The 21493-nt window shown below is 34.9% G+C and overlaps 1 protein-coding gene across 1 annotated transcript in view; it reads right to left on the reverse strand.

Annotated features, from left to right (window-relative positions):
• The window catches only part of LOC103250753 (tankyrase-1), a 188756-nt gene that overhangs the window by 26829 nt on the left and 140434 nt on the right, over nt 1-21493 (reverse strand). Inside the window, exons 13-19 of the mRNA XM_008049346.2 lie at nt 18380-18525; nt 16400-16565; nt 14340-14559; nt 13927-14036; nt 6891-7079; nt 3556-3793; nt 2118-2200 (exon numbers count right to left, since the gene is read on the reverse strand). Coding sequence (XP_008047537.1) covers nt 2118-2200; nt 3556-3793; nt 6891-7079; nt 13927-14036; nt 14340-14559; nt 16400-16565; nt 18380-18525 — 1152 coding nt within the window. The remainder of the gene's footprint in view (nt 1-2117; nt 2201-3555; nt 3794-6890; nt 7080-13926; nt 14037-14339; nt 14560-16399; nt 16566-18379; nt 18526-21493) is intronic.

The following is a 21493-nucleotide window of genomic DNA, read 5'->3' on the forward strand; positions in this document are numbered from 1 at the left end:
TTATCAGAAATCGCCAAACCAGAGGATGAATAAATGATAGGAAAAGAAAACGATGACAAAGTCCTCACCACCAGACAAAAGGAGCACCTGATGCTTCACTGGATTTTAAAAACTGACAAGGAAGCACAATATGAGAATTTTAACTAGATATTTGAAGGTATTGTATTTTACAGGCAAGGGAAGTGATGGGTTAAATGTCTTTTAGATCATTAAACACAGCCAGGAAGAGGGTGAAAATAATTAGAAATAAGGCCATCTTTTAATCCAATGTTGCTGCTACTCAACTGTTTTAATCATTAAGAGCACTAAAAATGAATTACAAAATAAAAAATTAAATAAATGCAATAAGCTGAAAAAATAAGAAAAAGCAGAAGATAATCTTAACAGTATAACTGATATAAAAAAGAAAAACAATCAGGGGCTTTTAATTAACTCCAAATCTGACTGTAAGTCTAGAAAGAAGCCAGAATGAGGTAATGGGCCAGTGAGGAACTTAAAAGCTATATAATATAAATAACTTTTAAAATAGGTAGTTTTATTCTAAAATAGAAGAAAAATTTCGAGGTAGGCAGTTGAAAGGATAACATCCATAAATTGACTAAGTCTTAAAAAGATATGAAGGGCTACATTATGTTACAGTGGGCTGAATAGTAGTCCTCAAAAAGATACATCGATGGTTAATCCCCAAGAACATAATAAATGTTACCTTATTTGGAAAAAGGGTGTTTGCTGATGTGATTAATTTAAGGATCTTAAGATCAGATGATCCAGGATAAGATTTACAGGTCCTACTCAAAGCCAAAATCCTTATAAAAGACACACAGAGGAGAAGGCAACGTAAGCATGGAAGTAGAGGTTCCAGTAACATGGCTGAAAGAGGAAAGGCAACACAATCTCCCTGAGAGCCCCTGTAGGGAATACAGCCCCATGAAACTTCATGTAGATTTGAGATTAGGTTCTATGTAAAACAAGGCAAGTGTGAACCCCAAACAAATGGATTATATATAGGGGCAGACTTTGGCACACTTTAAGTTATAAGCATTCTATTACACCTGTCCCAAATTGTAACAAGTTATCTTTCCTAGCTAGAGGACTAACATGGATGTTAAAAGGTGATTCCTACATGTAGGACAATTACTTAATGATCTCTACACACCTTTCCTATTCTAAGTTCCATGTATATCAATTATGGTCAATTTAAACTCAGGAATTTATTATTGTTCAATGTTTAATGATGATTATAGTAATAAAAGTATACAATATGAACTTAAAAACTCATTATCCTGTATAAAGCTAGTATGACAAACAGAAGAATCCTAATTCATAAATGCCCTAATGATGACCCCATACTTAAGACTTTCCTAGACATTTAAGAAGTATCTGAAAATAGGACAGGTCTATTTAAATGTATGGTCAATTTTTGGTCCAATAATATTTTAGACTCCAAGTGGACAACAGAAACATCATAAGGGGGCAAAATTTTTAGAAGATACAATTATCTTAGTATTACTTTGTTTTCTAAATTAATGGGTAATTGCTTCAGGAGTTGAGTTACGACAGTAATGAAATAAAATGAATAAATGTCAACACTTTTTGGAAACAAAACAAAGACAATTCAAAACTTTCTTTTGAGGTAGTTTCATGGTCTAAGTTTTGACAAGTAACAAAATGTGTAGAGCTGGACTGCTTGCAAAAATAAAATAATGGTTAAAGACTCTCATCTGTTAATAAATTTGGGGAGAAGTACAAAACACTGGGCTCCCCTGGCTTCTATAGAAATGTACTGTGGAATCTAGCATAATACTACAAGAAAGGGATTGGCAGTAGCGGAACACTGCCAGGGGGGCGGGGGGAAGGCACATAATATCAATAAGGATGTCTGATCCTAATCCGGGCGAAGTGAGATCCAGTGGGAGGCCCAGATTTCACCTGTACATATACCACTTATGTACCCAATCCTGACTTGTACCCCACATCTTTAAAATAAAATAATTTTTAAAAAAGAAATGTACTAAGTGTTTGAAAATAGCAATTAAGAAGCAAAAGGGACAGAGCGGGTGGAAATTAATAACTTAATATTTAACTTAAAAAATTCAAATATATACAAGAGAGTTTACCTGTTCTGTTTCAAAGATATCCCGCAGGTGTTCAAGGCCAAGGCTTTTTAGGAACTGGCTGATATTCATGTCAAGACCCGCAACTGAAACAGAAACATAATGAAGCTTCTCAGAAAGAATTTTATGAATCTAAAGGAAATTACAGTGTCTACTGGAAGCCATGGCTCCCTTACAACCTTGGTTGTAAAGATTTTATGTAGCATAAAGTAGTGCAGAACACATGAAAATTTAATTCAGACACTTCAAGTTATCTCTGAATCTGGTTTAGAAGTAAAAACAGAGTGCTTTATTTTTACCACATCAGTACTACTTATATTATTTAGAATGCAGAATTACAGATTATTGTAATTCAATATAAGTATAGAATATTATAATTAATATGGTATTAATAATAATATAATTTTAATATTATAAAATGCTATTTATACAAGACAATTGAATAATCTAGTGCTTTTTTTTTTTTTTTTGAGTTGGAGTCTCACTCTGTCGCCCAGACTGGAGTGCAGTGGCCGTTCCCGGCCACCGCGGCCACGACCTGCTGGGCTCCGGCGATCCTTCTGCCTCAGCCTTCCAAGTAGCTGGAACTACAGGCGCGCGCTACCACGCCCGGCTAATTTTTGATTTATTGTAGAGATGAGGTCTCGCCAAATTGCCGAGGCAGGTCTTGAACCCGCAGGCTCAGGCAATCCACTCACCTCAGCCCCCCAAAGGCACGGGATTACAGGTTGAGCCACCGAGCCCAGCTGCTTTTTTGTTTTTAAGAGACAGGTTCTTGCTCTGTCACCCAGACAGACGCCAGGCTGGAGTGCAGTGGTGTGATCATGGCTCACTATAACCTTGAACTCCTGGGCTCAAGTGATCTTCCTGCCTTAGCCTTTCCAGTAGCTAGGACTACAGGGACCTGAAACCACACTTGGATAACTTTTAAAATTTTCTGTAGAGACGGGGTCTTGTTATGTTGCCCAGACTTGTTTCAAACTCCTGGTTTCCAGTGATCCTCCCGCCTTGACTTCTCAAAGTGTTGGATTACAGGCATGAGCCACTGTGCCCAGCCTCTAATACTTTTAATGAATTAAAAAAATCCAAACATACCAGCTATTATTTTAGTTTTCATTCTTTAAATGACCTCTCAGTTGCTTTCTAATGTAATTTCAGTAATAAAATTTACTTAAAAAACACTCAGTTCAACAAGGTACTATGGTTGGAAATGTATGTCCCAGAATATACATAAATAAGAACAATGTAGATATCAAGGAACTTGGCAGTCTTCTATGAAAAAGTACTATAAGATGTTGTATGTATGAAAATTTACAGACAGGATATCTCTAAGTGAAGTGTTCAATAATTACCAATAGAAAAAAGTGAATCTGTTCTATTAAAAACAAACAAAAAAATCACAAAAACATATAAACAAATAACATTCACAGGGTCTACTCACCTTCTCCTTCCTTCCTTTCTGCACCAGCTGCACCATCCCCTGCATTGGAGGCTCCTCCTACCGCCAATTCTGCTAAAGGGCCAGTGAGGTTGTCTATGCTGCTAGCAGCAGAAAGGCAGGAGGGGGTGGATGCTGGTGAAATCAGAGAGGCACTCACTACAGTAGCTTGAGGTTTAAAACAGGTAGGTAAGGCCTCTGGAGGCATGGCATCTATCAGCAGAGCTCTGATGTCATCAGCCTAAAAGCAAGGATTAAAAAAAACAAAACACAAAAATACCATATTTTTTAAATGGTAAGTTTTTCATTAAGAACCAAATGCTTTGTGAACTTTTTCCTTAATGAATGATTCATCATTTCCTATTGATTTTTTATCTATTCTTCTTCTATCCATTGTCTTAGTAGTTTCAGTAGGTAAAACTCAAGAAACTATGTAATTAAAAAAAAAAATTTTTCTTTCATTAAAAAAAGCACTTTTAGAGTGCTAATTCTCACTCTTCTTTAGAAAGAATTTCCCTATTTACTACATTTTGTTTATGCTCAAACAACTATAATCATCTTTGGTTATTTAGTACACACAATAATTTAATGTACAGTGAACACCAGCAAACATTCTAAGTTGGTTCATTTATTCATGGACTCCTGTAAATATTAGATGCAACTGCTGTTAGAGAATGCAGGAGATAGTCTCCAAAGGCAGTCAGTCATCAATTCCTTCCTCCCCTTGAGATCGGTTTACCTTGTAAGTTTGTCCAGTAGAATGCAGAAGTAATATTCTGAAGCTCCTGAGCCAGGCGTTAAGATTGGCAGTATTGGCTGGGCTCGGTGGCTCAGCCTGTAATCCCAGCGCTTTGGGAGGCCGAGGTGAGCGGATTGCCTGAACCCACGGGTTCGAGACCCGCCTGGGCAACTTGGCGAGACCGCATCTTTACAATAAATCAAAAAATCAGCCGGGTGTGGTAGCGCATGCCTGTAATTCCGGCTACTTGGAAGGCTGAGGCGGAAGGATCACTGGAGCCCAGCAGGTCGAGGCTGCGGTGGCCGGGAGCGGCCACTGCACTCCAGTCTGGGTGACAGAGTGAGACTCCAACTCAAAAAAAAAAAAAAGATTGGCAGTATCTACTTTTACTCTCTTAGAAGCCATCTGCCACGCTGTACAGAAGTTAGGGCTAAACTACCAAGTGACAGATACCATGCAAAGAGATTCTTGCAGGATGAAAGGCCACCCTGAAAGCTCTAGCCTCAGCTGAGCTTCCAGCGGAAAGTAGCCATACAGCCAGAATTGTCTAGCTGAGCCCAATCAACTCAAGAACTGTGAGAAAACACGAATTGTGCTAAGCACTCACTAGGCTTTGGGATGGCTTGTTGTGCAGCAATAGAGAGATGAAATGCAAACCGATCCATGAAGTGGGTGCTGCTGGATATGCAGCTTTGGCTGGAGGCACGCAGGGTGGCCTGGTGACTGTTGGTGGAGACTTTAGGCAAGTGCTATTGAAGGCTACAGAAAGGGAGGTTGATGCTGTGTAGTAGAATGTTTGGCAACACCAGCACACGAGGTATTATGGAAGGCAGAAAATGAACCTAAATAACCTTGTGGATTTGGCTAAGGAGATTTCCAGAAAGAATGCAGACTCTGGCAACTATATTGGTGTGTTTATTTGTCCATGATAAAGTACAGTGAGAAAAATGAACTAAGGAAGGAACTGTTCAGGTTTAAGGAAATACATTCACCCAGGATTTTCTAGGTTAGCAAATAAAATTACTCACCACTCCCAGCTTCTCCACTAGCAAAAGTTTCTCAAAGTAAGGAATAGCGTCAGGCCAAAGACAAATCAAGGGTGCTGATAATGAAAAATGGCCTCAGAATAAAAATAAACTGAGAGGTATGGATATGTTACCTAGAAGTTTTTAAGGTGGTAGCTTGTGAACTCTCTCAGCTAGGTAAACAGCTTCTAAGAATCTTAAGGGCATTACCCCACACAGTGCCTTGACCTGCAATCCAATGAGATGGGGATCCATCTTGAATAGGTTTGAGGGTGAGGCTTTCGTCTGATGGAAGGGCATACAACTTTATAGGAAATCCAACAGTTTATAAGGGAGTTGTGCCAGTTTGAACTGAAAGGGACAGATAGATCAAAATGAAAAAAGGCTCAGGGTCTCCAAATTTCTAGGAGTAGGGAACAGGTAGAGAAAGTCATTTAGCTGTAAGTGTAAAGAGAAAGATGAGTCAGAGGACACAGTGGTTTTACAGAGAACCACTCTGAGAACAGAACTGGGTCCTAATCAAGGACCTCTCCCTGACTCCAGAGTAGATGCCTGTACTGTACACATTTTATCCACATGCCAGGCTGGATTTCAGGATTGCTATGAACCAGTGATGACTATCTGCTCCCTTGTGGGGGTGGAAGGTGGGAGCATGAATATAGTTTGAATGTGAGAGAAATGTAAGTAATTTGTGTCCACAGGGAGGACTGTGGTAGATTAAAGATGGTCACAAAATTTTGTTTCTTCTTTCAAAGAAGAGGTAATCTATTTATCTGACCCTTGAATCTGGGCTGCTCTCATGATTTGCTTCACACAACAGAATGTGGTGGAAGTTACAGCATGTCAATTCCAGGCTTAACCTTAAAAAAACAATGGCAACTTTTGCTTTCTCCTTCTTGAGAAGAGGTAATTCTGTAAAGAAATTCTAGCAAGATTTCTTAATGATGAGAGACCATGCGAGAAAGGAGAGGCCTCATCCTTCTAGCCATCTCTGCCAAAGTCCCAGATGAAGCCCTCCGTAGATTCTATTTACATGCATAAATGATCCCAGGTGAGATCAGCATAAGTACCTCCTAGCCAATGTATAGAATCACAAGAAATTATAAATCATTATTATTTTAAGACACTAAATGTTTTGATATAGTTTGTTACTCAGTAATAAATAAATGAAACAGAATGTAACTTGAAAAAACATTTCTAGTTTAAAATTATAAATTACTGTGACTATACAGTAACTCCCTGATTTTAGTAACAAAAATTTAATTATTGGTTTTGAAAATATTTCTACAGTGAATTAATTTGAGGATGGACTCTAGAAATGTGCTTTCCTATGATTTGTGTTTTCCTATCAGGCTAAGTACAGCAAAAAAATTAAGTTAACCTACTGTTTAGTTTGCCTTAACAGTGTTTTAAATTACATTTTCATATAAAAAGTATGAGCTTCAAAAAATTTTGGAAGGAAATCTTTGTAAGTAAAATAAGCATTATTAAAAGCAAGGCTGCTAGGCCCTATAATTTAATGTCATCTCCAAAAGTATATTAAATAATACCGAAAATTTGAAATGAGGACTTACTGTTGCCAGATCTAAAGGTGTCTGGCCTTCTTGGTTCTTCATAGTTGGATCTGCACCATGTGCTAGGAGTAGGGCACATAACTGTGTCCTTCCTTTTTGGGCTGCTTCATGAAGAGGAGTAAATGCCCACTTATCTGTTGCATTTACACACGTGTTATATTTTATCAGTAATGCTGCTATGTCAACATGCTAAAGAAAAACACAAGGATACAAAGACACAAAGAGTTAAGAATGAAATCAGCTGGTAAAACTCCATCATGTATACTTGTTTTTATTTAACAATTCACTCTCTCTGTATCTGTATTTTTATTTTTAATAGAAGTTTCTTCTAAAAAAAAAAGAGTATTTCATCCTTCCATTTGTACTTTGGACTCTTTTCTTGCTTCTTCCCAAATCTCAATTCCATAATTATTCTTTTACACTGTAATTCTTTATAGTTTTTTCTTGAGTCAGCCATCTAATATAATCAGATCTATTTTTAAAACGAATATGTAAAGTGAAAGTAGTACCTGAACCCAAGTCTTCTATTAGTGGTATAATCTATCTGCCAAGTGATAAAAAACACGCATTCTATTCACACTGCTGCTTTTGTCTTTCCATTTCTCTTCTAATCTATTGCAATCTGATCTGTTTATTGAACTACTCATCTCAAAGATTCTCAATGTTTTTTCTCTCGTGTTTGAAAAAGCAGTATAACAACACTTGACAAAAATTAGTCTGTCATGTCCAAAATGATTTAGGAATAGAGGAAATGTTAGCAGCAGACACACTAATAACTTGGGCATGAGGTGATGAGACCCTGAACTGTGATGGTTACAGAAAAATGGAAAAAAGGGGCTAAACTGGAGAAATTTTAAAGGAAAAAATTGAGTTTAGAAAGACAAATTCACAACTAGAAGAAGAAATAGACAAGTCAACAATGACTACATTTTTGAAAGGAATCTAGATGATTTAAAAATAAAGGTAGAAGTATTAACAGAAGTTGAATCACAAAAGTTTAAGTAGGTATGAAACTATAAAAAAGATAGAGTTCACTTGGGGTAGGTACCTTTTGAAGTAATAGATCAGTGTAATAATGTTCTGTAAATGGTTTGACAGAAAAGGCTCGAACAGAGATAAGAGGGCATCATTTACTTATTCACTTACTCTTCTGCTCACTCAGCAACCAACCAACCATTTGCTGAATATTTATAAAGGGCCTAGCATGGGGGGTAGGGACTCTAGGGAGGTTACATAACAAAACACTGAATTAATAGTGGTAGCTACTTGATAAATGAGCTCACTGAGAAAAGGAACACAGAAGCATAATCACAAGTGGAGAAAGCCTACAGAACAACAGTATTTTGGAAAAACAGAGTAAAAGACGTGTCCTCAAAGTGGACAGATGGGGAAATAAGAACTGTAGAAGAACTATGAAGGGGCAGGATTATAAACATCAATGTAGAAGAAAGTTCTAAGGACAGCAGGTTCTCTCAAATAATAAGAGTTCTGTACAGGAAAAGGTTTCAGCTTCTTCCCAAAAGCCCTTATGAAATAAGCTAAGAAAATCAATCACACATAGGTAATATTGATTCAACTATTAGGCTTTTTTATGAAAAATTACTCGGACATTTTTATAAACACATTTAGAGATAGCAGGCTGGTTACCACCAAAGTGTTCCTGAAATCACTCAACCCCAATATTCTATAATCTTGTGCAATTGGTACATTAGTAATCCTTATGGATATATTTCCTGGCATAACTTAGTCACTTTTGATAATTAACTCAAAAGCATATTATTTGTTGAAGATACATTTCTAACTCATGCTGTTGCCCGACTACAGCATACTGAGTTTTCTGAAGTAGAAATTATTAGAAAAGGCAGAGATGAAGAAGATAAAGAAGAAAAGATCCCAAGACGGAATTTAAGGCACATTATGTTATCTTCCTTAAGATACAGTCTTTTCTGCACTCTGGAAGACACTCACCTCAAAAAGAACAGGCACTTTTTGTGAAATATTCATATTTACTAATTTTAGGAATAGTAATTTCAGAAAACAAAATGAAGAAAATCTAAAAAGACAAGTACAGATCAGTCAACTCCTAAGAAAAGCTTCCATATATGCTCTGACAATATAAAGACCTCCCCCCCATAAAAAGCAGTAGTATACTCATATTCAGACTAGGGCTTCTGAGAACAAGCTATGCTTTGTAATCTTTTGGAGGTTATGCTATCATTTAAAATTGATTCTATAGTTTTATTATTTTTAGATTTTTCTAACACAAAAGATTAAAACAGAGGTACTATCTATGGTATATCAAAATCACTTAAAACCAAACTTAGTAATTTCTCTCTATATATATTGAAAAAAGATAGCAATTTTTGTTAGGTTAACCCAAAAGCATGGAATACTTTCAAGCTTCTCCTTAGTGAGGTTATAAACTATTTAAACCGTGTTTCTGGTAATTAATTTCACTCTACTCCCATATTTGTTAGCAGAAGAATATAATTTGGTAGACTAATTTACATAGGTTTCCAAAACTAGATAGTCCAAGGAAAATTACGTGTTTGTATATGTGTATATAAAATGAATTGTATATCTGGTATGTATTATTAAACTTTCTTTATATTGAATTTATAGTTTATGCTTGGAGAAGCCAATTACATGCTTGTTAAATTTGTTGACAAATGTCTAAAAGAGCAATAAACAGGAAGAAGTATATTACTACACAAGTAGGCTAAAAACACAATTCTTAAGCAGTTTAATTATTTTAAACAGCTATACCACTGAGGCAAAAATAGTAACTAAAATTTAAGGCTGAGGAATGCAATAAATAAGCTGCAGCTCAGTTATATTCAATACCATATGTAAGAGCAAAAAATATTGAACTGGAAGGTCTAGAAAAGAAACTGAATTCTGTTGGAATGTTATCAGGAGAAAGAGCCAATTTAATATAGTTTCAAAATCTAGCTGCAACACAAAATGCTTTAAATGTCAAATACAACATAAAAATACTGGAAGACTTTAATTTAATATTAAAAAGGTGGGAAGTAGAGGGAGGAGAAATGTGCTTGAGCTCCAGTTAGAGCCATTTCACTATATAGAGGTTTTATTACAATGATTTGATGAAATCCCCCCAAATTTAGAGAAGACATTGGAAAACGAAAAAGTTGAAAGAGAAAACTAATCAGTCAATTGATTTACTCTTACAAGAAAATTGAATGCTTTGTGGTAATAACAGTGTTTTACATTTATTGAATAGCAGAAAAATTAACCAACTTGTATAAACATGCATTCAAAAATAATACAAGGCATTATAATATCAAGAACACCCAACAAAATAGAGCATATTACTGTTAATGTTAGCACTCATGAAACTTGAACTTTAAGCTTCTTAAACTGTGTTTGTTTCTTCATTTGGGAAAACTGATATCCTTTTTATATAAAAAAAAAAAAAAAAAAAAGGCCCAAAGACACAGAGAGGGCAGAATGAGCTCTCCAGAATAAAATAGGTAATTATGCTTCAAGAAATAATTACCAAAAAATAAATGTATAAGTAAATAGCTTTATGCAATTTCCCAGATATCTCATATTATTATTTTATCATGAGGTTAGTCAATTAATCTGTCTATTTAATACTAATACTGACATCAAATATATAGATTATTCCTAAGGCTGTGAGATATAGGAATGACGTACAGCCCTTATTTTGACCGGCTCAGTACATGAGCAGTGGGAAGTAAATCATATAATAACAGTATTACCTTGCATTTTTTATAGCTCCTTAGAGAATGCACTTTCCACACATATGGTCTCACTTAATCATTACAATACTCTGGAAAGAAGGTCTTAGCACCCAACTTTTACTAACAAGAAACCTAAGGATTAGAAAGATTAAAACACTTGCTGAGAACTACTGAGTTATTGAACAGAGAATAAAGACTAGATCTCAGATGTTCAGATCCCAAGTTAAGGGATCTATTATACCACAGATGCCTACAGGGTCTTGGTAGACTAAAGCACAGGAACATGTACCTGGCAAGCTGAAAATGGGAGAGAGTATATTTGGGAGAAGTCATTTAAGTAGACATCACTGGATAATACCATACATCCACAACTGCTCTACAAATTCCTTTGAGTATACAAGCCTCTATTCCAGATAATGTAACACAAAAAAATCAACTCCACAAAATGACTACATGTGGCCAGGTCAGTTCAAGCATTATCAAATTCATATAAATACAATACAACAAGTGTTCTGCCATCCTAACAGAGAAATGCAGTCTGGAGCCCTATTTTAATTTTATTAAAATATCCAGCTAAGACATATATAGAGAATAAATAAAAAGGAACTTTTGAAAGACATATAAGTTTCCAAATCTACAGATAACAAAAACATATTGTACCTACCCTGTAGTTAAGGGAAGACAAAGCAACTTTTAAAATTTTTATATTGTGTTAACATTAGGTCTCATTTTAAGTCAGTTAATTAAGATTATGAAAAATTCTGATTTGATATAGTTATTGACTGATTACTGATAATAGATTATAGGTTTACAAATAGCATTAAAGCAGAGACTCCCAACCAGAAGGATGCCAACTGAGAATTGGCGTTGTATAATGGGAGAGATGACTGAGGGGAGTGAGTTGCACGTGTAAAAAAAAGTCAATAAAAAAGTCAAGAAACCACCAAAGTAAAGGTTTTAGTGAATAACTGTATATAGTAATCAACTCACAGATATATGATTTTTGAAACTGCAAGTTCAGTACGTGAAGGATTTTGAGAGTGACTCAATTCACCCATGCAACAAGGTAAAAATACCTGCTATAAACACATTATCTAGCTTATTTGCATAATAATCAGTACAGGATAGGATGAACCAGGCTGATCAAAGCCTCTAACAAATGCTCTTTACAGAGTGTAGAGAATTTTTTGGTCAATTTTCAACTCAGTAAGTTTTTCTTCATTTACAAAGAGTTAAGCAGTTGGGATTTAACAAAAAGGATAACATAAAGAGAGCTAGTGAAAAAATGTATTCATTATTTCTTCTGCTCGGCAAATTCCTTTGAATATACAAGCCTCTATTCTAGTTAGAAAAGGAGAGTGGGAATTGTGAATAATGATCAGATAAGTTTATGAAAAATATAACGGTGGGTTTCTGGTCAGGAGACTGTATCACACTTCTTGCCAGTTAATGTCAAGACAGCTGCAAAGGACCATGAAACAAGACAAGGTTGACCTGCACAATATATTACTCTTTAGCCACAACAGTGAACCACTGCAATCTGTATTCTCCTTGCACTGATCATCAAATGACACATACAAGGAATAAGTAATGTTTCAACACTTTCCATCAGAAAAATGGGGATAAAAAGGTTAAATACTTACTTTATAAATTTTTATTTTCTAATCCTGTGTGATATTATGAAGACTGTGAAAGGTAAAGACTGATGGGACAGAACTTCCTTATATTTACAATGTATGGGAACTACTGTAGTCCACACAATTGATAGCATAACATAAGCTTTAGTAGATCAGGTCACTGTTACAGTTCTGTGGCCACCACCTATCCTTACTCAGTAGGTTTACAGAGAAGACAAAGACTCTAATGTAAGCTCTACTGATCCCATCAGCTTTAGAAACCCTTAACTGAAGCTTAGCAAAGGGATTAGAACACAATACAGAGAAAAGGAACTTGTTAAGAAGTGATGAAAATTCATCTTTAAAGGATGAACATGTATAGTAATAACTTAAGGGTAAAAGGATTAGACATAAATGTATGCCTAGTACGTCAGCATCAAATATTTGGTGTGCCAGGTCTTTGGTAGAAAAATTTGTTGTTCAGTAAAATTAAGAATCTTATTTAAAAGAAGGGTAAAAAAGAAAAATTCTAACAATTTTGATGAAAGATTAATCGTCTCGGAAAGACAATTTTACTATAGTTTCAAGACTATTTCAGTGCTAATAATATACTTACTAAATATGATACTTTCAATTAATTTATATCATACTTTGAAGTACAATTTTCTTTCCTGTTTGCCCAAGTCAAAACTGACTGTTTGCTTTCCCAAAAAGTATTCTTACTAAGATTTGTCCTCTCCCTGAAATATTGGTCTTTGCAGAATGAGAAGCTGTAGATTTCTCACAATGAAGGGCAAGGGAGAAGACAGTAGGAAGAAAGAATATGAAGATCAAGGTAGGTTGTTTGGTTTTAATTTATAGTTTATCAGGCTTTTGCAAATCTAGAAGTCATCCTCATCAATAGTCACTCCAACTGTGAGAAAATCTGGCATGTACAGCCTGGCATCTGTGGATTTTTACAGTCAAGTAAGAATTAAGTGGATGAATTGTCAAGCACATGTGCATTTGTCTTGCTTCTATTGCAGTGAGTCATCAGGCTTGAGTAGGCCTTGGTGAGTTCTAGTCAGTCAGTTCTGACAAATGGCACCAAGATACTGCAGTAGATTCCTCTTTCTCTTATAACCGATTATTACAATTACGATTCTTGAAAGGAGGACTCTGGACTTTCATTGTGAGATTTCAGCTAATAATTTGAACTCTATGAAACCATATATACCACTGTTGCCCTGGCTGGTCTTGACCTCCTAGGCTCAAGCAATCCTCCTGCCTCAGCCTCCTGAATAGTGGGGACTATTGGCATATGCCAGTGTGCCCAGCTACTTCAATATTTTTAAGATGCTGATGATACATATAAGTCACCATAATTTCCATGCCAATATAGAAGCCTCCTGGCTTTTACAGTTTCTAATAGCTACTTAAGGTAGAGTGAAGAAATATTATATGTGTCAACAAACTGAGTACCCATTATAAACATATAACTGTGCTAGATAATGTGGAGAGATCAAAAAGGTATAAAAAGCATGGTTGGCCTAAAGACTGTTAAGCTTAAAAAGGAAGACAAAAAATAGAAGATTCAAACTATGCTAAATTATGTTACTGGTTAGGTATCTACTTATTTCCTGCATAGTACACATTTAATAAAGTAATAAATTGTCAGGGAAGTTTTCTAGATTTTAACTTTAGCATGCTCACCCCATAAGATGCTGCATTATGAAGAGGAATTAAACCGCCCTTGTCCTGGGCATTAACATCTGCACCATGCTCTAGAAGATACTCAGCTACTTCCAGGTTATTGTAGCCTGCTGTTAGAAGTTAAAAAAAAAAAAAAAAAGCAAACATGTCAGCTTAAAAAAAAAAAAAAATATATGTATGCAAATAATGATCAGAAAATGTTAAGGTTTTAACACTTTTTATTTCAAAAGCTGATACCATTATCACATAATTTTGAGAGCCTTCACAGTAAGAAATTAAATAAAATTACATCAATCTAAAGTATTTTACTAAGTAGTCCCTCTTATGCTCAGCATGGTTTTCATCTTTTGGTGGGCTGCCAGAGGTATCTAAGAAAGGAAAAGGAGATATAGGGAGGCGCTAGTGATGCTTACCTGCCAAGTGCAGAGGAGTTGAATTTCGGCCCTGGGTGTCCCTGCAGTTGATATTCTCCGGGGTACAAAGCTTCTGCACTCTCGCCAGGCAGCCCTTCTTGGCAGCATCCAATAGGGCAGCATCCCCTCTGAGTAAGTCCTGAATATCTGTGTCTCCTTCTTTTACCAAATCTAAAGGGGTATTTCCATCTCTGTTCTTTTTAGTTGGATCTGCTCCATGCTACAAAGAAGAAAAACCAAATGGGGTCTGTATTTTCTGTAGTATTTTTCTGTAGGTAGGTAAGTAAGTAAGATGATATGTATGTATCTGGATATTTATCCACTTACCTATTTAATATACACTCTGTTCATCTGAGGAAAGATATCTATCCTCTATGCATTTTGAAAAACAGAGACAATATCCTGCCTTACTTTGCAAACTTTCTACTTAGCAGTATATTGGATCAGCTTTCTATTACTCAATCAAAGCCTCCAGATCAATGGTGATGATAAAGTATAGAGAGTATACTATATATAATACACTTTTTCTTCAGACTCCAAGTTGTCTCTGGAAATCTCTTTTTCATTTGAGAATAGCCTGCATGTTAACTTTGACCAGTCACAATTACATAAAAACACTCAGTGGGTATCAAGAAAAAGGAGAGAGAAGACAAAGATACAGGCGAAAAAAGTACTTAATTCTTAATACCATTAGTAAGAGAAAAGTTTGGTAATATTTTTAATACTTCCATCAAAAGTTTACCTATCATGAAATTAGGTAAAACTGTGTGAAAAATTACTTTGATTTAAAAAATTTAATCACTAATACCTATAAAATAAATAAAGTCAAGAATTTTTATTCTGGGTCTGATACAGACTGCTGTTGGCCCACGGTGGAAATTAGCAATAAGCCAAGCTAGAAAATGGATTCACCATGATCTGGAAGTTTCATTGTTGGTAAGTTTCTTACCAACCAGTGATAATAAAAACAAATCTCAGATTGTGAGTTTTTTTCAAGACTCTTAAGAACATACCTCATATCATAAAAATGATGGGAGACAAATTTTATTTATATCTACCCAGAACAACTTTTTTCTCTAGTCAAAAAAAAAAAAAGGCGGTGGGGGTGGAGAGAGAGAAAGAGACAGAGAGAGAATACACCACATAAATACATGTCTGGTCATTTTTAATATACTGTAACTTAAAATGAGCATAAATTCTTGTTAGTTTCATATAACTACTAGTTTTTACTATTTCACATATACCCCCAAATCTGTATGAACAACTTTGTTTAGAGATTACTTTATATTTTATTTTATTTTATTTTATTTTTTTTTTTTTTTGAGTTGGAGTCTCACTCTGTCGCCCAGACTGGAGTGCAGTGGCCGCTCCCGGCCACCGCAGCCTCGACCTGCTGGGCTCCGGTGATCCTTCCGCCTCAGCCTTCCGAGTAGCCGGAATTACAGGCATGCGCTACCACGCCCGGCTGATTTTTTGATTTATTGTAGAGATGAGGTCTCGCTGCCCAGGCGGGTCTCGAACCCGCGGACTCATGCAATCCACTCACCTCAGCCTCCCAAAGGCGCGGGATTACAGGCTGAGCCACCGAGCCCGGCTTTACTTTATATTTTAATACAAATTTCATATAAAAATAAGTTTTAATAAGATATTATGCTTAAATAATGCTTGAGAATGAAGAATGAGTTCATTAACAAAATTGTCAGTAAGAAAACAAAATCAATTTGATTGAAAAACTTGTTTTTCCCTGTATAATTGTTTTCCAGTAGTAATGCTGTAAGTATGAGACAAGCAATACAAACTATTTCACTCTTTCTAAAACCTACTTTGATGACTCTTGATGACATGAACTTAATTAAATCAGTTCAGAAATTTACATCAGGCACTACTCAAAGCTATGTAAGCATCATTATACCACAGATTAACAGTCTTCTGTAAAACAGAAGATAGTCTCCACAGCACTTATTGTTCTTTGTAAAGTAAAACACTCTAATTTCATTTCAAGCAGTAACCAAAACATAAATACAATTATTTTATATTTTATAATCTTTTAAACTACATACTTTTAAGAGGAGCTTGCAGATTTCGTATTTTCCTTTAGCTGCTGCTTCATGTAGAGGGGTAAATTTCCATAAGTCCGCCACATTGACAGAAGCCCCATGCCTTACTAAAAGTTCAGCTACCTCATAGTGTCCATATGAACAGGCATTATGAAGGGGCACCAAGCCACTAAAAAGAAAAATTTTTTAAAGTCATAAAACTCTCTTTCAGTTAAAATAATTCTTATAATAAAAACAGTACCATTCTTCTATGGCATTGACTATACTGAACACCGTGCAAAAAAGAAATAATTCCCCTCTGGTCTTTAAGATAGAGTCATCCATTTCTAAATAAGGTTTAATAATTTCAAAAATGTCCTTTCAATGTAAGGACTCTTCCTATGTTTCTTGGGGAAGGATATATATGTCACAGCAATCTTTATGCCTTAAAATAGATGCCTTAAATAGACCCATAGAAAAAGACTCCATCACAATACTTTCTAGCTTCCAAGATCAGACTAGACCAGGCGCATTCAGGGTGGTGTGGCTACAGACACCATCACAATACTTTTAGTTTAAATTTTCACACTGGCAATGTAGAGAGTAGCATTACAAAGTGATTTCAGATATAACTAAAAATAATTGGGTTATCATATCTCAGATTTTCTTCCATTCAAGTTTTACGAATGAAAACTGTATGCTTACTTAAAAATACATAATGTGATTCAATTTACTTATTTAGGCAATCTACCTTTTGTTTTTTAAAGATAATGATTCAGTGATTTCTAGGCACAGGATTAAGATGTCAAGCAATGAAAACTCACAATTCAAGTGGTTCAGAAAAGTATTCAGTAAGAAAAATGATGACATCAATTACAAATTCTAGTCAGATAAGAAGTGAGCAAACTACTCTGAGATGACAATGCTCTGATTAGTAGGCAGTTGATACTATAAAAGAGCAAAAAGATGCCCCACAGAAAAGAGTGCATCAAAAGAATAAGCTTAATGTGCACATAAGACAGGACAAAAACAAAGTATCTAGCACCTTTTTATTTAGAGAGATCAGTGCCCTATTTTTGGTTTTGTGATGAAATCTGCTACATGCTAAAATAGGCTATAAAAACAAATGTTGATTGCTCTCCAATGTATTACAATGCAACGAATGAGCTAGTGATGTTATTGAATATTCATGTCTGATGTGTCCTCTTAAAAAGATAAATAAATACATAATGGTTAACTGAATCTGAAATTGTTAAGTTTAATTCTACTACACTCTGCTATGTAATTGCACAGAAAAGTGCTGGCTTATTTTGAGATGATATGAAATTAACTCAGAGCATGGAAACTCATTTCATTTAAAATTCTCTTTTCATATTTCTAAGTAGCTTCCATGACTACTTTAAGTTTTATCTAGATAAATTCAAGTAACTGTATTAGCAAACTAATATAAAATATAGAATATTTGAACTAGTAAAAATAAAATTTTGTTTCTATTAACACCGATGACTTTGGGATGGATGGTTTCTTTTTGGAATATATTTTACATTTTTAATAGCAAAAAAGGGGATAAACAATAAATTATAAACTATATAAGAACATTCATATAATGCAACAAAATACCATACAAGGGTATTAAAAGGATGAGATAAACTGACAGGGGGACATTCTAGATATACTGGTGGGTGACAGAGTAAATTGCAAAGCAGATTGTATAGAATGGCACCATGGTTGTGTTAACAGCTACCACTACAGTACAGTAGACACACTAGTATACACTCTTAAAATATCTGGAGGATTACATACAAAATTTTAATGTTGTATTGCTAGAGGACAGGCTGGCAGGGAGTTTTTGCTTTCTATACTATATATTTCTGTAATGTTTTAATTTAAACAAAAAACATGCATTACTTTTTAATATGGGAAAAATCTAAGACGTTAAAAATATTTTAAATGTTTTGAAGTAGGAAGACAACAAATCCCAAACAGCTAAATTCTAACACATACCCTTTGTCTTTGGCATGGACATCGGCACCGTGGTGTAGAAGGTACTCCACAACAGACACACGATTATAGCCTGCCGCAAAGTGTAGGGGTGTAGAATGACGGCCCTCTAAATCTCTGCAATTCACATTTTGAGGGCTGCAAAGTTGCTTTTGTGGTGCACACAGAGACAAACAAAAAAAAGAACATTGATATTTATTCATAGATTTTGCTCCAAAATAGTGCGGCATCTTCAATAAATTATAATTTTCTAATGAGTATGTATTTCCAAAGATTAGATAATACAAATGATGTTTAAAAAGCAGCACTATGCTTGGCTTTATAGCAACTATAGATACTCTAAGTACAGAGCAGTTTGATCTTTTTCAGCATTTCCTGACCCAAACCCTAATCAAATGGAAAAACCCACAGGAAAGCTGGAATTTCCAAGGCAAAGGATGCCTTGCTGATTCATCTTTATGACTCCTGTCTCCCTGAGACTGCTTGTCACAGAATATCTGCTTGTACTACTAGTATGCTTTTAGTCATTCTTTGCTCAAATAAAATCAACCCCAGTTGATCAGATCTAGAGTTATCTTTTCTAATGTGGTTCAAGCACAAAGGTTCTGGAAAAATTATTTTTCTGCTTGGGTCACTCACTTGGCCCTTTGACCCACTGTAGCAAAGCCATGTAGGTAACAGTGCTTTACTTGATTTTCTGGGTACATTTGTTTAACTTAAAAGTCAAACTGATTTTAATCACACTCTAGTTTTTGGCCTTTACTTTCATCTTCTTCAAAGATACCCCCTAAATATCTATCTCCTTTTCTTTCACTGATTCTTTTTTATTTTCTTTTATTCTTATAATGATATTAATACCATATCCTTTTCTCTCATTGAATGCCACCATTTCAGCACAATCTAAATAGTAAGCTCAATTTGTTTGCAAAGCAGCAGGATACAAAGTGAGAAATGAAAGGCTGCATAACTGGTTTCAATAAGTAAGTAATAATAATATTTGAATAATAATTTGCAGTTTATAAAGAACATTATATTCTTTCAGTGAGGAAATTACTATCTATGAAGTTGATCATTATCTTTTACTAATAAGTAATCTCAGAGAGGTTAAGTAATTTATCTTTTTAAACAGTGGGTAAGGGAGAGAATCAATACCTAAACACTGTTTTACTGATTTTTAATCTCTTGATATTTGCTCACTTAATTACTCAACTTTAGGGAAGTGGTAAGAAGTAAGTAATGAAAATTAGAAAAGGCAATAAAGCAAAGAAAATAGTGGCATTCTGTAGGCCACAAGGTATGATGCAGGGACTTCCCAGGCAATCACCTGGGAATCTTGCTGCCGCGCCTGCCACTGTAATGAACTATTATTATATTAAAAACTAAATACCTGGAAGACCTCCATTCCTACTGATATGCTGAGTAGGGGTGCTATTGTTTGAATGTTTGTATCCCTCCAAAATTTAGATTGAAATTTAATCTTTAACGCAATAGCATTAAGAGGTAGGGTCTTTTCAGAGGTGATTAGGTCATGATGGTTTCTCCCCTGTGAATGGGATTAAGATCCTTATAAAAGAGGTTTCACACAGCATTCAGCCCTTTTTGCCCTTCTGCGTTCTGCCATGTGAGGATGCAGCATCTGTCTCCTCTGTAAAAAGCAGCAACAGGGCATCATCTTGGAAACAGAGAGACCAGGCCCCAGACACCGAAGCAGTCACTACCTGTATCTTGGACTTCCCAGTCTCCTGAACAGTGAGAAAGAAATTTCCATTGTTCATAAATTACCTAGTCTATGGTATTTTGTTATAGGAGCACAGATGAACCAAAACAAGGAGGTTTCACACTGGTAGGACAAAAACAAGGGCATTTCAGGTGATGCTGGACGTAAGAGAGAGACTACAATCTCAACTCTATGTGGAAAAGCACCAGGCTCTAAAATCTGAAGAGTCACTGTCATCTGGCCAGGTAAGCTATCTTATCTTTTCAAGACAAGGGAATCTGTGGCTATATTAACATACACATAATATAATTGAAAAATAAATAGAATTTTAATACAAATGAGTTAATATATAAACTAAAAAGAAAGGCTGAAAAAGTTGGTAGTAAACACTTTTATGGAGTCTTACATGATTAAAGCTGTTTCCTAAAGCTCCTCTTTTTTCCTGGTTCTTACATTCTAAATTAAATTTATTATTTTTTTTTTTTTCGTAGAGGATACTGGCAAAATAGGGATGAGGCAGTGAATGAAACAAAACTCATTTTGCAAGGTCACAGGAATTTTTATTCTGCTTGTTAAATATTTTATTTTTTAATATTTGGAAGTTCTTTATTCTATTTCACTTTCTTTTTAAATGCCAAGGTAATTTTATATTCTTCCTACCTACTTTTCATAATTTCAAATGTTTTATTCAGCAGACAGCCTTTTCTTCTAATATTTAACTTCTAATACTATCTAAAGTTTCTTGGGGAAGAAATTTACCAGGCCTAATTCTCACTTAAACTTGTGACACTTTGTTTTATTTTGTAACTTCCATCCTGATAGAAAAAAAAAATTAGTCTTCACTGTGAATGGATTGTTTAAGAAATCTGAAAGCTATAATATACATTTGTCTATCATATATAAAACGTACGAAATTTAAAACTATACATTTCAAACTATATGTTTTAAAACTGTTTTAAAAATAAAACATATCTTAATTTAATTATAACTGCATATGTAGCAATTCTAGTACTGAGAAGATTAGGCTCTAAAATGAATTCTAATAATTTTATATTTAAGGATTTTATCTTATTAGAGTACATTTCAAACAATAAAGTATTTTAAAGAAAAATTATTATATAGTTTTAGATCTAAGAAATCTGAAATTTTGTTTCCTCAGTGGCTATTGCAACTAAAATTGACTACTTTTCTTTAAACAACTTAAATGATATTATAAGGTGGAAGAGATCCTGGAAGTACCCACATGTTAAAATGAAAATAAAATTTTTAGGCAACAGTGATTAGAATGTACTTACTATCATTTTCAACTGGTATTTGTCATCAAGAGTGCTAAAGTTAGTTTGCTAAAATTCACACAGTTTGCTTAATAAGAAATGACAAAGTTTAGTTTGTAAAAAGGA

The sequence above is a fragment of the Carlito syrichta genome, unplaced genomic scaffold, assembly GCF_000164805.1.
Source record: "Carlito syrichta isolate Samal-C Ts95f unplaced genomic scaffold, Tarsius_syrichta-2.0.1 Scaffold132473, whole genome shotgun sequence".
NCBI classification, from domain to species: domain Eukaryota; kingdom Metazoa; phylum Chordata; class Mammalia; order Primates; family Tarsiidae; genus Carlito; species Carlito syrichta.